The sequence below is a fragment of the Canis lupus genome, chromosome 30 (genome assembly GCF_048164855.1).
Source record: "Canis lupus baileyi chromosome 30, mCanLup2.hap1, whole genome shotgun sequence".
Taxonomy (NCBI): Eukaryota; Metazoa; Chordata; class Mammalia; order Carnivora; family Canidae; genus Canis; species Canis lupus.
In genome coordinates, this window is record NC_132867.1 from 41,311,140 (window position 1) to 41,326,451 (window position 15,312).

The following is a 15,312-nucleotide window of genomic DNA, read 5'->3' on the forward strand; positions in this document are numbered from 1 at the left end:
TTTTTTCTCTTTTTCAGATTGAAAATTTGTATTGATTTCTCTTCAAGGCCACGGACTCTTTCTGCTATTTCCAACTTGCTGTTAAGCCAATGCGGTAAACTTCTCATTTCTGTAACTATGCTTTTTAGTTCTAGGCTTTCCATTTCATTATTTTTATACTTTCCCTTACTCTGCTGTGAGTCCCTGTCTTTACTCATTAAGAGTATCTTTCCTCTTAATTCTCAGAGCATGTTTATTATAGCAGCTTTATGGTCTTAATCTGTGAATATGATATCTAGGCCATCTGGAGGCTGGTTTCTATTGAATGCTTTGTTTCTTGATTATGGTTTATGCTTTCTGGTTTTTAATTTTTTAAATTAATTTTTTTAGACAGATTTTATTTATTTATTCATGAGAGACACAGAGAGAGAGGCAGAGACACAGGCAGAGGGAGAAGCAGGCTCCATGCAGGGAGCCCGACGTGGGACTCGATCCCAGGACGCCGGGGTCACACCCTGAGCTGAAGGCAGACGCTCAACCACTGAGCCACGGGGGCCCCTTACTTTCTGGTTTTTTAGGAGTAGTGATTTTCTAATATATGTTGAGCATTGATAAATCATGAGTCGTACAGACTCTGGATCACCTTCCACAGAAGAGTCTTTTGTTCTTGCTGGCAGTTCAACTACTATCTTTATCACCTTGACTCTGTATAGGATTGGTTTTATGCTTTCTGCTAGGTTGGATCTGAGGAATGTTCAAGGCATCCACAAGCCCCACCACTTTGGCAAGACTCAAATCCAAGTGCTGTCTGTCTTGAAGATCTTGTCAAGTCTTTGTGTTATACCATTTTAAGGTAGGCCTTATTTTGGGGTAGGGGTTTGTAACCTATGGCTCATAGGTCACATCTGGGCCATGCCCTGTTTTCGTTTGGCCCTTGAGATATGAACGGTTTTTATATTTTCAAATAATTGTTTTTTAAAAGTCCCAAAGAAAATATGTAAGGCAGAAACTGCAGATGGCCTGCAAGGCCTAAAATACTCATCTGGGCCGCCACAGATAAAGTTGGCTAACTCTTGGGCACATGGTCCTCCATCTAGTGTCTCAGCGGAATGCCCCGGGAGTTGGAGAGAAGTTACGGAGGGCTTTGTAGCCCTGCTTGACCTCTAGTCTCTGTGCCATGCTCGACTCGGTCACAGGCAGAGGCTTTCTGGTAAGCCCCGTGGAGCCTCATCCTACAATGCTGAGCCCGGCTGAGGCCAGGACTTACAGGGAACCCCCACACGGGCTCTGGCTCTGCACCCCTCCTTAGTTCCTTCTTCTCCGGCGCTCTGCCTCACTGGCTCCATCTGTCCAAAACTCTGCTCTTTGCATCCTCACTCAGCTACAATGCACATGCTACACTATGCACGCACGATCAGCACCTTTGTTCACACTCAAGCTATTTCCCACATACACTTGCTTTATTTCATCTGCAAAGGCTACCCCAAAACGACTTTCCTTGCACAAGAAATTTACATGCATTACAGTAGGGCCTCTTTTTGTGGCATTCCCAAAACTCACCCACTCCATGGAAGGCCCTGGGTGGCTCAGTATGGGGGAAGGTTTGGGACACAAGTAGAAGGCGCAGTCCCTCGTGCAGGCGTTTGTCACCGAGACAGGAAAGCAGTGCTAACAGGAGTGTGGGCAACCTGCTATGGAATTTCAGGAAGAGGCAGTTCATTCCACCACCGGAGGGTTGGGGAGTCGTCTCCAAGGTGAGACTCGAGGAGTAACTGCAGTGCTGTAGGGTCTTTGGTTACAGCCAGAAGGTAAATAATCCTGCTCGACTTTATGGCAGCAATAATACTGTAAAACCAGTGTAACAAGAAAACACCAGACCAGGAGTTTCGCAAGGAGCAACTGCCATTCGGCCCAGCGGTGGGAATTAATCTGGTGCTTTGACTGTTTCCCCTGAGGCACTGGGTGTCTGTAAACACAAGGAGAGCAAGGTTCTGGGCAGCACACCCCGAGGGTGAGCAGCTGCCGGGCCACTGTCCACATGCCCCTCCTAGTGACCGCAGGGTGGTCCCTGGGTCCACGGGTGTCAGTGCCTCTCACGCCAGTGTACAGTGACCCCCGGGGGGCATCCCGTGTCCAGGTGCTGTCAGTGACCTCCAGGGGTCGTCCCAGTGTCCACCTGCTGTTGGTGACCCCCGGGGGGCATCCCATCTCCCCGTGCTGTAGGTGACCCGGGGCTGGGCCCGTGTCCAAGTGCTGATAGTCACCTGGGGGAGGGGGGCAATCCCCATGTCCAGGTGCTGTCAGTGACCTCTGGGGGTCATCCCTGTTTCCACCTGCTGCTGGTGACCCCCAGGGGCATCCCATCTCCCTGTGCTGTAGGTGACCCTGGGGTCGTGTCTGTATCCAGGTGCTGACAGTGACTCTGGGGGTACATTCCTCTGTCCAGGTGCTGAGAGTGATCCTGAGGGGCATCCCCATGTCTAGGTGACCTCTGGGGGACATCCCCATGTCCAGCTGCTGCCAGTGACCCCTGGGGGGCATCCCGTCTCCAGGTGCTGTAGGTGATGCCAGGGTTGTGCCCGTGTCTAGGTGCTGACAGTGACCCCGGGGGTACATCCCTCTGTCCAGGTGCTGACAGTGATGTGGGGGGGGTGGGGGGGCAGGTATATCCCTCTGTCCATCTGCTGTCGGTGACCCCCGGGGGTCACCCCATTTCCCTGTGCTGTAGGTGACCCCGGGGATGTGCCTGTGTCCAGGTGCTGACGGTGACCCCGGGGGGGGGGGGTACATCCCTCTGTCCAGGTGCTGACGGTGACCCCAGGGGGCACCCCGTCTCCCTGTGCTGTAGGTGACCCCGGGGCCGTGCCCGTGTCCAGGTGCTGACTGTGACCCGGCGGGGGAGGGGGGGGAATGTACATCCCTCTGTCCAGGTGCTGACAGTGACCCCAGGGGGCACCCATCTCCCCGCGCTGTCGGTGACCCCGGGGCCGTGCCCGTGTCCATGGGCTGCCAGTGACCGGCGGTGGCTGACGCCGGGGGCGGAGGAGGGTCCCCTGGGCCGTCGGGCCCGCGGAGGGGCGGCCGCAGTCGGGGGCGGGGGCGGGGGGGCGGGGGGTCCCGGCTCCGAGGCGCACGTGGGGCCCCGCCCCCTTCCCTCGGGGCCCCGCCCCCTCCCCGCCCCGCCTTTCTGTCGGAGGACAGCGCGCGAGCGCCGCCGGGAGGCCGCCCCTTTAAGCCGCGCGCCCCGGAAGCGGTAGCGCGGCGGCGCCGGGGCCGGAAGTGGTGCTGCGGGAGGCGGCGGCGGCGGCGGCGGCGGGCGGCTCGGGAGCTGCCTCGCGCGGCCGGGCGGGCCTCCGTGTCGAGGCGCCGCTCAGGCTCGGGCTGGCCCGGCGCGGCCTCGGGGCTGCCCATGGGGCGCGGGGGGCCGGGCCGGTGACGGCGGACGCCCATGGCCGCCCCTGCGGAGCCGCTGCCGCCGGTGATCTACACCATGGAGAACAAGCCCATCGTCACCTGTGAGTGCCGTCGGCGCGGGAGGAACCGGGGCCCCCCCGCCCCGCGACCCCCGACCCCTGACCCCCGACCCCCGCGCTCCGGGCCCGGCCGCTCCCCGGATCGGAGGCGTGGCCGGGGCGGCGGCTGCGGCGGGGCCTCCGCGCCCGAGGGTGACCTCCGACCCCGGGACGCCCGCGGGCCGTGGCGGGGGCGGGGCCGAGGGCTTTGGGGGCGGGGCCGAGGGCTTGGGGGCGGGGCTGAGGGCTTGGGGGCGGGGCTAGGGGGCTTGGGGGGCGCGTGCGCTCGGATCCCCGCGGTCCCCGCAGCTGCCCCTCTGCCCCGGGTCGGGCTCGCGGGCGCGCACAGGCCGCGGGGGGGGGGTCCTCCTCCTGTGACCGGAAAACGCCCCCCACTAACTTCTCTCTGCAGCCGCAACTTTAGGATTAGACACTTTTTTGAGAAGTGCGGAGGGTACAGGCCGCGCCGAGGCGTCGCTGACGTTCCGTTCGGACCACGGGGATTTCAGACCTTGACAGTGTCCCGTCGACTCTCCTCCTGTGTCTTCCGTGCTTTCAACGGAGGCCCTGTTTTCTGCGGAAAAAGCGGGCGCCCAGGCCGCCCATGGCCGACTGCTGTGCGAGTCTGGGGCACGCTCGTGTTCTTCTCCCTTTTCCCGTCCAGCGGGCGCGCCCCTAGCGTGTCCTCTCTGCTCAGGTCCCGGAGGGACTGGGTGTCTGACCTTGAAGTGTGTGGCTTCATCTCCGGGTGACAGACTTCCTTAGGGAAGTGGGCTGTCTCCTCCCGACTTGGACCCTGGCGTGCTCCAGCCACAGCCGTTTCTTCCCCGCCCCCCCTCCCCCCCTATATTTGTCGGCGGGGCGTCTTGACTTCGGTCGTCTCTAGAGCTTGCTCCACCTTCAGCCCCAGAGGACAGGTGCACGCGGACCTGGAGGCCCCCCCGCAGGTGCTCTCCAGGTGCTGGGGCAGAGGAGCCGCACCCCCGGTGGTCATCCTGCCGGGTGTCCCCCGTATAATGCAGACCCTGGAAACGCCTCCCCCAGTGCCCACACCCCCTGAGCTCGGGAGAATCCGCATCATCTAATTGCATCTCGCACCCCTTGGCCTAGACAGGGTTCTGCAGGCGTCCTGTAAATACAGTTCTGGGGAGGAAGTTCCTGAATCTCATGATGGACTGAGTAGCTGGCTCTCCCAGCAGACAGTGACCGACGTATGTGTTTAGCATTTACTTTCATGCCCACCTGCGTGACAGCGAGGGGACAGAGGGGACAGCGTCGTCTCCTGCAGAAGGTAGCCGCAGCCTCTGGATGCAGTGTTGTGTGGGCCAACGACGTCTCTGTCGTAAAGGCCAGAGCCTTCCACTCATCGGAGTCCCAGGAAAGAAAGTGCCGTCGGTAAACTTTCAGACAAGTTAGCTGGAATAATAAAAAAGGGCTCTCTAAACTGGACAGGTGTGTTAGCGTGGAGAAAAGCTGGCTTCCCTGTTCACACTTGAAATTACACTTGGGTGTTTCCGTGTTTGGGGCTGCGGCTCTGGGAGGCACTTGCCCTGGTTTTTGCCCCATACTTTCTTTATCTGTCCCGTTCTCTCCGGCCTCCAGCCTGTGGTTTGAAGGGAGGAGTTGGCCTAAGCCCTGTAGACAAAGGCAGTAGGAAAATTGCTTTTGAAGAATCCACCCCGAGGCTCCTTATTCTTGGAAGTTTTGATGTCATGTACATGACCTCTTAGTTTGCAACACATCTGTGTTCCCAGTGGCTCTGCTCCCGGGACACCTGGCTATCCTCAGCAGCCTGATCCCCTGTGAAGTCGGGTTTGTTCCTTTTCCGATGAGAGCACAGTTTGTGCTGCTTTGGCTTTTGCTCTTGGAATTTAGGACACTTTGAGTCGAAGTGAACTGTGAGTGGAGCTTTCTGAGGAGGATGTAGGGTGTGTTCAAGTAAGTGTAGGAACCAGTTAGATGTGTGTTGCTGGGAGAAGAACGGAAAGTCCCCAGAGCCGAGCGGTAACTACAATGCACGATTACTTGAAAGCTTGCTGAGTTATTTTAATAATATTCTGAAGCTACCTAAACATTTTTTATGGCCTTCACTCCATAACTAAGAGCCTCTGAACCTGCTGCCTAGCTGCCTCTTACCAACAGCCTCAGCAGGGGATCTGCTTAGACCACAGACTAGTTAGGCTAGTAAGTACCAGAGACCATCTGTGAAATAGCGGTGCTGATGGTGTGATGACGGCTGATGCATTACCTGCTCATAGCAATTTGAGTGCCTGTAGCATAATTCATTAATCATGAAAAATGTACAGTTCAACTGAAGCAAACCCAGCAGATTTATTTGATCTAAATTTAAGTATTAGCTTAGATTTTTTTTCTTTTTCCCCAAGCACTGGGTCAGTTCTCTGCTTTAGATTAAGACAGGTTTCTGTTACAAGGGTATGTTGGGGAAGACCCGTTCCTTTTCCAGCTCTCTCCTTTTGTGGACAAAGTTATTGTAATTCCACTGATTTGTGGCATTTCTTTGTGGGCTGTTAGCATCGTGACAAGACTAGAATATACAGTCAACAAAGAATTGTATAGTATTTGAAAAATCACAATGCGCCATGCAGATGATCTCATCTTACCAGTCACTTCTTAGACTGTGTGGTTTACTTTTCTGGATCTCTCTATTTGGGGTTCCACATCTATACATTTGAAAGCGGGGGAAAGGCAACAAAAATGAGTAAAGCCATGATGCTTTGTGTGTGGAGTTTGACCCCGCCCCCCAGGTTAAAGTTTATAAATGTGCACCTTGTTAATTTTTCACCCACCCCGTAAGTGTGGTGCTTGTGATTTGACCACTGTCGCAGTCTGAGTCCCAGAAAAGTCACTTAAAATATCTTTTTTTCCCAATTGATGCACATAAATGCAGACCTTGGTTCATACTGAATTCTTAAGCTGGTAACAAATCAACAGCTGAGACGCAGGAGAAGCGTTTGTCCTCAGAAACCTCAACTGTTCGAGGACTGAAATGCTACCACATGCCCTTGCCTGGCTCCGTGTGTCCGTCGTGCCCGCGCATGCTTAAGCACACGTGGATCCTTTATGTGGGACCAGCTCGTCCTCATCTGTGAAATAAGGATGGCCACGGTACCAATCTCATAGGGTTGATGCGGAGTTGAAAGAATGAACGTGTGTAAAGCACGCAGAAGAGGCATCAGCGTGCCAGACTGTTAGCTGCTAAGGAGTAAGTCCTGAACTTCATTTGTTCACTGTGCCTTTGTGTCTCGGTAACTTTGTCATGGCATCTCTAGGTTAACGAGAATACTGAATAACTCCATTTATTAAATCGTTAGGTCCAACTAATTTTATTAAATAAGTATTATGCCCTAACAGTCGTTATTGGGGGAAGTCATACACATAAATTAGAAGAAACATTTTTATTTCATTCTTGGATAACCGTGGTGACATACTAATGGGATGGTTGCACCTCTTGGGCACTGCACAACTTCTCTAGCTTGGGAGTCCAATGGACGTTGCCGCCCTCTGTGGTTTTTTGGTTTTTGTTTGTGGTACTTTCCTTTTATCATAGCAACCCCGCTGTTTTGTGACATAGTGATGCCATGGAGAGGAATGTACCAGCATCTAATACTGAAACTGAATACCTCAAGTGGGGTCCGGTCCATCTCTGGCGTTGCATTTTCCTCTTAAATTCAGAATGCCCTGTGGGGCCTCTGTGGGTTTGCTGTGGTACACGGAGGCACCCAGGTACATGGTCTGGAAACACCTGTGACTAGCATGTTAACCCAACTCTAGGGTGGGTTTGAACTGGTGACATTGAAGTAAAAAGTGCTTCTCTGTTTGAACTTTTGCTTACAGGCCTGATTTACAAGATGTGTTTCAGAAGTGGTTCTATTAAAATTTGGTTTATGCAAATGAAATGCAAGGGCCTGATATTTGTTCTTAAGTTCTGAAGAATGTCCGAGATAGTCGAGCGTGGCGGACCTTGCAGGAGCTGGTCTCTGCCTGGAAAGGAGTGGTCGGCAGCGTGGTGGGGCCCCCACACTGACACGGGAAGGGCCGAGGGGCTCGTCTTCGATGGAAGTGCGAGTGACGGGCTAAAGAATTTGTCGTCTAAGAGAAGCTTTCCCCAGGTGTCAGAGCGTCTCTTCATGGGGATCACGTGGCGTCGCCTGCGTGTGGTCTCAGGGTACGCCGGTCCCCCACTGTCTCTGCACAGCTGCCTGGGCCTGAGCTGTGGATCCAGGTGTGGAGGGCAGCATGGCTCTGCCTCGGGCAGCCTCCTCGCCCTGCTGGCCTCGGAGCCGGCTGCGGCTCTCCTGCCTCCCTTCGAGTCTGGGCTCTGTGACTGCTCTGAACCTGATTTCATGTGTATTCACAGTGGTTTGGTCTTAGAAGATATTATTTTTTTCTTAAGATTTTATTTATTTATTCACAAGAGACACAGAGAGAGGCAGAGACACAGGCAGGGGGAGAAGCAGGCTCCATGCAGGGAGCCCGATGTGGGACTTGATCCCAGGACCCCGGGGTCATGCCCTGGGCCTAAGGGAGATGGTCAACCCCTGAGCTACCCGGGTGCCCGTCCGAGGGGTCCCGAGAGGCATGCAGTCCTCTGCTCGGACCCTTCTTGGGCTAGCCACCTTCTCAGCAGCATAACACTCGCAGACCTTTCTGGGGACCAGGAGCCCCTCCATGACTTACAAGCCCTGGACCCCCAAGCCTGGCTTCTGGCTGTACCTTCACCTCCCCCAGCCTTCCCCTTCCTACGAGCCTGCACTGCTCTCTGGCCCCCCTCACTGCCTCCCCCTCACTCTGGTAGCTGCTCACATACTACCTCCCACACCCCGCTCCCTGTTTGGCACACTGTTGACTATTCAGTCTTCTTGGCTCAGCATCCCCCTGACACAAACATTTGTTTTTTCTTGGCTTATTGTCTCTCTCCACCCCTGACCCAGGCTGCCTGCCAGCTACAGTGAGAGGGTCCGAATTTCTGTTGGTGACTCCTGTGCTTCTGGCAGCTGCAGCGGTGCTGGGCACACAGTAGGTGCTCAGTAAATACTTGTCGAATAAACGAAATAGATAAGTGAGTGAGCGTCTCTAAGGGAAACACCGTGCTATCTTTAACGCCTCCATAAGTTAGAGGCTTTGGACAGCGTAGAGTTATTTTCTCCCAACACGTGTCTCATCGAGATAAGACAGCTTTGTGGGAAATGCTTGGATGGTTTGAACCCTGATCACTCAGACTTGGTTTTAGTTAAACTGCTCTGTGCTTAAGTCTTTTTGATATTGCAACATTCCCTGGAGTTTTTGAATCCAGGGAATATATGTTAATCTGGTAAAAGAAATAAAGCTAACTGGTATGCTAGGGACCATATTCTTTGAACTGGTTCCTCTGAATTGAGTTCAGATACGGTTTCTTTACTACAAGTCTGTGGAAACTGGAGACCAAACCGGAGCATTCTTGGGTTGAGTATTTGGCTTCTGAGGTGGAATGTGTAGGATTGGAGGACTGTCAACCTGGCATGTAGATGAAGCCTTGAAAGAAGATATATCTGTAACTTTCAAAACCACCTTTAAGCCTTAAGAACACATAAACAAAGGAGGAATAGGTTTTTTAAACAAAGAATGGAATCCAGAAATGGACTTGCTGGGTCAGAAGGTAAGAGCAGTTCAGATATTGGAGGCAGCTTCCGAATCGCCCCGTGTAGAGGTGCACTCCGAGTGACACGGCTCCGCAACACACGCAGAAGTTTTCTTTCATCGCTGCATTGAGCTTTCATCCGGGTACAGTGAGGGTCATCCATCCTACGTGCACAACTCTGGACCCCGTTCGTCCCCAGAGCTGTGCAGCCGGCACCACGATCCACTTCCATCACCCGTCGGGTCCCTCATGCTCTTGAGCAGGTAATCCCTGCTCCCACCCCTGGGCGTGGGCAACCTCTCTCTCAACGCTGGTGTTTTCTAGACCTTTCGTAGAAATGAGATTGTGCGGCTTTTTTCACTCAGCGGCATTTGGAGGCTCAGCATCCTCCTTTGTGGAGTTGTGCCGTCATCTGTCGTGCGTTCCTTCTTTCACCTCTGGGTAGTAGTCCTCCGTACGGATGGCCCACATCTTGTCTGTGTTCACCAGCCGATGGACTTTTAGGTTGTTTCCAATTTTGGGGTGTTGGGAGTAACGCTGCCGGGAACATTCGCACACCTGTGCGTGGGCATGAGTTCCTGTCCTTTGTGTGAAGGTTCTCAGGGGCAGAATTGCTGTGTTGCATGATCAGCTTATGTCTGACTTTTTAAGAAACTGCTGGATTGTCTTCCCAAGTGTCTGCAGTTAACATCCCCACCAGCAGTGTTTGAGGGTTTCGGTTGCTCCATATTCTTGTGGACACACACCTGTCTGTCTTCTTTATCGTAGCTGTCCCAGTGGACGCGAAGTGGTATCTGATTTTGGTTTTAGTTTGCATTTCCCTCATGGCTAGCAAAGTTGAGCATTTTTGCCCTTCCTAATCAGCCATTTGTCTACTTTCTTCAGTGAAATGTTTATTCAGATATTTTTTCATTTTTAAATTAGATCATCATTGAGTTATAAGAGTTTATGATTTTTGCTGATACGTGTCCTCTGTCAGATCCATGGTTTGCAAATACTTTCTCCTAGTCTTTGGCTGTCTTTTTAATTTTCTTAGTGCTATCTTTTGAAGTACATTTTAAATTTTGATGAAGTCTAGTTACCAGATTTTTTGTGTGTGGGTTGTGCTTTTTTTTTAATATTTTATTTATTTATTCATGAGAGATACACACAGAGAGAGAGGCAGAGACACAGGCAGAGGGAGAAGCAGGCTCCATGCAGGGAGCCCGACGTGGGACCCGATCCCGGGACTCCAGGATCACGCCCTGGGCCGAAGGCAGGCACTAAACCGCTGAGCTACCCAGGGATCCCTGGGTTGTGCTTTTGATATTGTATCTAGAATCTTTGTCCAGCCCAAGGTCATCGTAGTTGTTTGGGGGTGCATTTACCTGATGATTAGTGAAGTCCTTTTTATATGTTTATTGGTGATTGGACCTCTTCTGAATTACGTGTTCAGCCGTGTTTCTTTGACATTTAAGAAGTATAGTAAAAAACATGTCTAAAACATGAATTGGAATAGCATTAGGAAAAATGCGTTCTATTTTTGTATTTTATAGCATATGCATTAGTTTCTTAGGGCTGTTGTAACAAATTATCAGAAACTTAGTGGCTCAAAACAAGGGGAATCTATTCTCTCACAGTTCTGGAGACCAGAAGTTGAAAATCAAGGTGTTGGTAGGCTGTGTGCTCCCTCCTGTGGCTCCCAGGGAGGATCCTTCTGTCTCTTCCAGCTCCCAGTAGCCCTTGACGCTTTGCTCAGGTCTCTGCCCTGTCTTTGTGCGGCTCCTCTATCTCTGCATTTGCTCTCCTGTCCCGTATGAGGACACTGTCGTTGGATTTAGGGCCCACTCAGATGATCTGGGGTGATCTCATTTGAGAGCCTGAACTTCATTACACGTACAAAGATCCTTTTTCCAAATCCGGTCCCATGCACAGGTTCTGGGGGTCGAGCGTGGACATGTTGTTTGGGGGCCGGGTCCTTTCCTACACCACAGCATCTGTGTCTGGTGCGTATCAGCCAGCATCCATTGTGCTTCTCTGGTTTTTATATCGCTGCTTCTGTCTTTAGAGGTTTGTCCTCGTTGAACTGTTGACCAGGGGGATGATTTCTTGGCATCTGGGATTTTGGCTCTAGATGTTGACACAAGGTGGGATGATCTCTTAGAAATAGTGAACATTTTTTGTAATCTCTCTTTTATTATTTTCCCCTAGGGAAATAAATGTCTTTACTTGGCTTCTTGCCACTCATGTTCCATAATGTTTTGTTCCTTCGTATTATTTTAGGCCCTTGTTTGCAAAATTAAAAAAAAAGTGAGTAGAGAAATTATGAAGAAACTGACAACAGATTTAGACCTTGGTTTCGCTGGGAACTGTTGTATGTTTGGAAATTTTTCTTGTTTTTAACAGATCTGTTTAGCATTTGGAACTAGCTGCATACATTCTAGAGCTACAATTTTAGGTAGAGCCATGGAGCTAACAATAACTCATATGGGTAGTAATTTTTACTACCTCCCTAGCTCACCGTTTATGGGTACTTTTAGATCAGCTGGATCAGTTAGTAAGTTTCTAAGCGTGCAGGTGAACACCAGGATGGGCCGTCCGAGGGCCCATTTTGAAGACGAAGATCCGAGGGCCGGCTGCGCTGGGCCCGACCAGGACCTCTCAGTGTGTGATAGCGCAGTGAGGATCAGCATCGAGGTGCCTGGCTCCTCCTCTACTACCACTTTACCAAGCAGTTGGGGAGGCAGACACCATCTGCCCAGATGGAAGGAAGGGGGGCTTTTCCCTAAAATTACCCCTCAGAGAAAGCCTTTGCCACAAAGTTAAGTAAAATAAAAACCGCGCTTCCTTTGGTTCAGCAATCTAAGGGCTGGTAAGTCAGCCACACCAGAAATCGCCAGTATAATCTTACCCATTCTAAAATTGCATTCCTATCGTGAGAACATGTTCTGACAGCCAGCACTGTTGTTCCCTCTGCGCGGGGTGTCCGTGTCCGGGGACCCTGGGTTGTCTGGCGTAGGATATGAAGGGGCCTGGCGAGGCTGCCCAGTTGGGGTCAGCAGGGGTGCGCTCGGCGCCTGGCCTGGCCGGGCACTGTTGCAGGGGCTGGGGTTACATCCAGCAGCAAAGACCCCAGCCCTCGGAGCGCTTCCACCAGGGGGAGGAGGGACACGATACGCATAAATAGCGAATTATGTAATCAGTGATAAGTGCTGTGGAGGAAAGAGAAGGATAAGGGAAGTGGGAGAATTGTAGCATTTCATACTTTTTATTATGGAAACTTACAAACGTGTGCAAAAGTGGAGTAGTCCAACAAAACCCCACAAACCTGTCTACCCAGCTTCAGCAGTTGGGAGAATTGCCCAGTCTTGCTTCCCTGAGCCTCGTTCCCTGTAACCCTGTGTTACTCTGAAGCAGCCCCCGGGCATCACGTTCTTGCCCCGCAGGCAGGTGTGTGTTACGGACGGAAGGTGTCTCCCCTCTCCCAGCTCGTGTGCTGGAGCTCTGGCTCCCAGGGTGACGGCATTTGGAGATGGGGTCCCCGGGTGGCCGGTAGGGCCCTGGGCGGAGAGCAGCCTGGAGAGGAACGGAGGGTGGGCCCTGAGGGTCGAGCCAGTGGCCTTATGAGAGGGGCCGAGGGTGCTGCCCCCACCCCCTCGTGCACACCAGGGAAGGGCCCCAAGCAGGAGGAGACCAGGCTCCTGCACGAGTGGTCAGCACCTTGGCCTGGGACTTCCCGGCTCGGGAGCCGGGGGAAGACAAGTGGAGCCAGTGGGGCGCCGGGAGCCAGCCTGTCGTATTGTGTCACGGCAGCCGGAGCCGAGGTGGCGGGTGTCGCTCAGGACAGCGCATCTCTGAGAGAGCAGGGCTTTTAAAACCAGAACTGTAAAGCCTTTATCATACCTAAAATACTGTCCCCGATATCAAATATTCAGCGTTCACATTTTCAGTGTGTCTCTTTCTTTTAAAGCCTTTGAATTAATTAGTATCCAGATGAGGTCTTGAGTCTCTTCTAATCTCGGGTCCCCCTCGGCCTCCCTCCGGCTCCTGGCCGGTTCCCGAGGAGCCCAGGTCCTCCGTCCGTGGCCGAGTCACACTCACTCTCCCACTCGGCCGGCTGTGTCCCGCGTGACCGCCATCCTCTGTCCTGGGGGTTCTGTGTCTCCCGGAAGGTGGTCCCTGGAGCCGGGGGCTGGGTCAGGTTCAGGCTGCGTGTTTTTGGCAAGACTCTCCCGGCTGGTGGTGCGCAGGCTCCGCAGGGGTGTCGGGGGGAGCGGCCCTCGCCCTGTCGCTCAGCCCTGTGGGTGCGGGATGGTCGGACTCTAGTGTTCCCGCTTCTTCTTCGTTTGTTAGCAGGAATGTGTCTGTGCCAAGTGTGCGTGTGTGTCCCTCGCTTACCCAGTAGGGTAGTTGTGTGGGAAAGGCAGACTACATGCCTGGCTCGCGGGGCGCGGGGTGGCTCCGTCGGAAGCACCTGCCTTCGGCTCAGGTCGTGACCCCCGTCCCTTGGGCTCCCTGCTCAGCTGCTCGCTCTGCCCTCCCCTTGCTCCCCGCTCGCGTTCTCTTTCTGACAAATAAAATCTTAAAAAAAAGTCAGCGCCTCACTCCCTTCCTCTGTAGCTGTTCTCAGGGTGAGTTGGTTCACTCGGGGTGGGGGGGGCCCTCGTGCTGATCAGTTACTTTGTTTTAAAGTATCTTGAATCTAAGGCTTCAACCTACCTGCTCTGTCACAGCCCATGGCCGTGGCCCTGCTGTCCTTACTGCCCTGCAGGCTGCTTCATCTTTGCCGATTAGTGGGCCCCCCGAGTTGGACGAACCCTGAGAGTTTCTGTGCTCTCTGTTGTGTTAAGTGTTCCACACGCCTTTCCTGCCCTGGCCCCAGAGTCTGCCGTTTCTCCAAGAAGCCCTGCTGCTTCTTAATGGGAAAAGGTTTGTCAGGACCCTGGTCTGCGTGCTCGGACTCCTGGTTGCTGTTGGGTCTTCTTTTTAGGGGACAGAGCTAGGAATTTAAAGATAAAATACACCCTAAGTTCACACTGGTCTTTTTGATTTGGTTTCAGGACTTAGTTTTTTTTTTTTTTTTTTTAAAGATTTAATTTATGAGAGAGAGAGAGACAGAGAGACAGAGGCAGAGACACAGGAGGAGGGAGAAGCAGGCTCCATGCTGGGAGCCCGACGCGGGACTCGATCCCGGGACCCCAGGATCACACCCTGGGCCAAAGGCAGGCGCTAAACCGCTGTGCCACCCAGGGATCCCCGGACCTAGGGGTTTTAATGAGCTGCTGGATCTTCTGTATTTTCTTTCTTCTCATTCTGTGGATACTTGGGGCTGACAGAGGTAGGGCCTTCTCCAACTTGAGCTGCATCAGAATCCCCTAGTGGGCTTGTTAGAGCCCGATGCTGGGCTCCACCCCAGTTTCTGATTCAGTGAGGCAGGGCGGGCCTGGGAACGAGCATTTATCAAACACCTAGCGGATGCCACAGGTCCTGGGAGCCCCTTCTTCTACCTTTACAGTCTCTGACACTGCTTCAACAGTGACTCAGGAGCACAGATTTAAAATGCTTTTACTGGTTCTCTGTGGCATTTGGACATATTGCACCAGGAGCACATGGTCTGACCACCAGTCTCACCAGAGTTCTTTCTCTGTGGCTGTACTGCCAGCCACACGTGCATTTAACTCACTTTGTTTGATTTTTTTCTGATATTTTTCGGGAAAACTTTTTAAGCATTTAACTTCGTTTTGTAATTATATGAAATGCTTGCTTTTGAAACCAAATCTTCCAAGCAAGGTATAATTATAAGCAATGTAGTGTTATTTCTGTCCTTTCCACCCTGACCCTTCCCTTATCTAAGTATTCTCCTATCATAAAAAAAAAAAAATTCATACACATTTGTGCTTCCCTCCTCAGATAGGAAATTGCAGACCAAGACACATTTTTGCCCCTGGCTTTTTCTCTCCACGTTTCCTGGAGATCTTTCCTGTTGCTTTAACAGTCCTGTAGTACTCTGCCATGTGGCTTGTGGATGTTCTGTGGTTATTCTACTTGGGTGCTATCTGTGGAAATTGCTTTTGCTCTTTCAGGTAGTCCTGAATCAAGTAGCTTTGTGTGTGTGTCTGTTGGGATGGATTCCTTCAGGGATTGCTGGGGTTTTGGATTGAGGTGATGCAACAGTTAGGGTCAGGGATGAAGCTGGAAGCTGGA

General features: G+C 52.6%; 1 protein-coding gene across 2 annotated transcripts in view; it reads left to right on the forward strand.

Moving 5' to 3' along the window:
* Positions 1-3,339: 3,339 nt before the first annotated feature.
* Positions 3,340-15,312, forward strand: part of TRAPPC10 (trafficking protein particle complex subunit 10) — an 89,097-nt gene continuing 77,124 nt past the window's right edge. For both annotated transcript variants that reach the window (XM_072807145.1, XM_072807146.1), the window contains exon 1: positions 3,340-3,494. In XM_072807145.1, the coding sequence (XP_072663246.1) occupies positions 3,428-3,494 (67 nt within the window). In that variant the 5' untranslated portion in view covers positions 3,340-3,427. The remainder of the gene's footprint in view (positions 3,495-15,312) is intronic.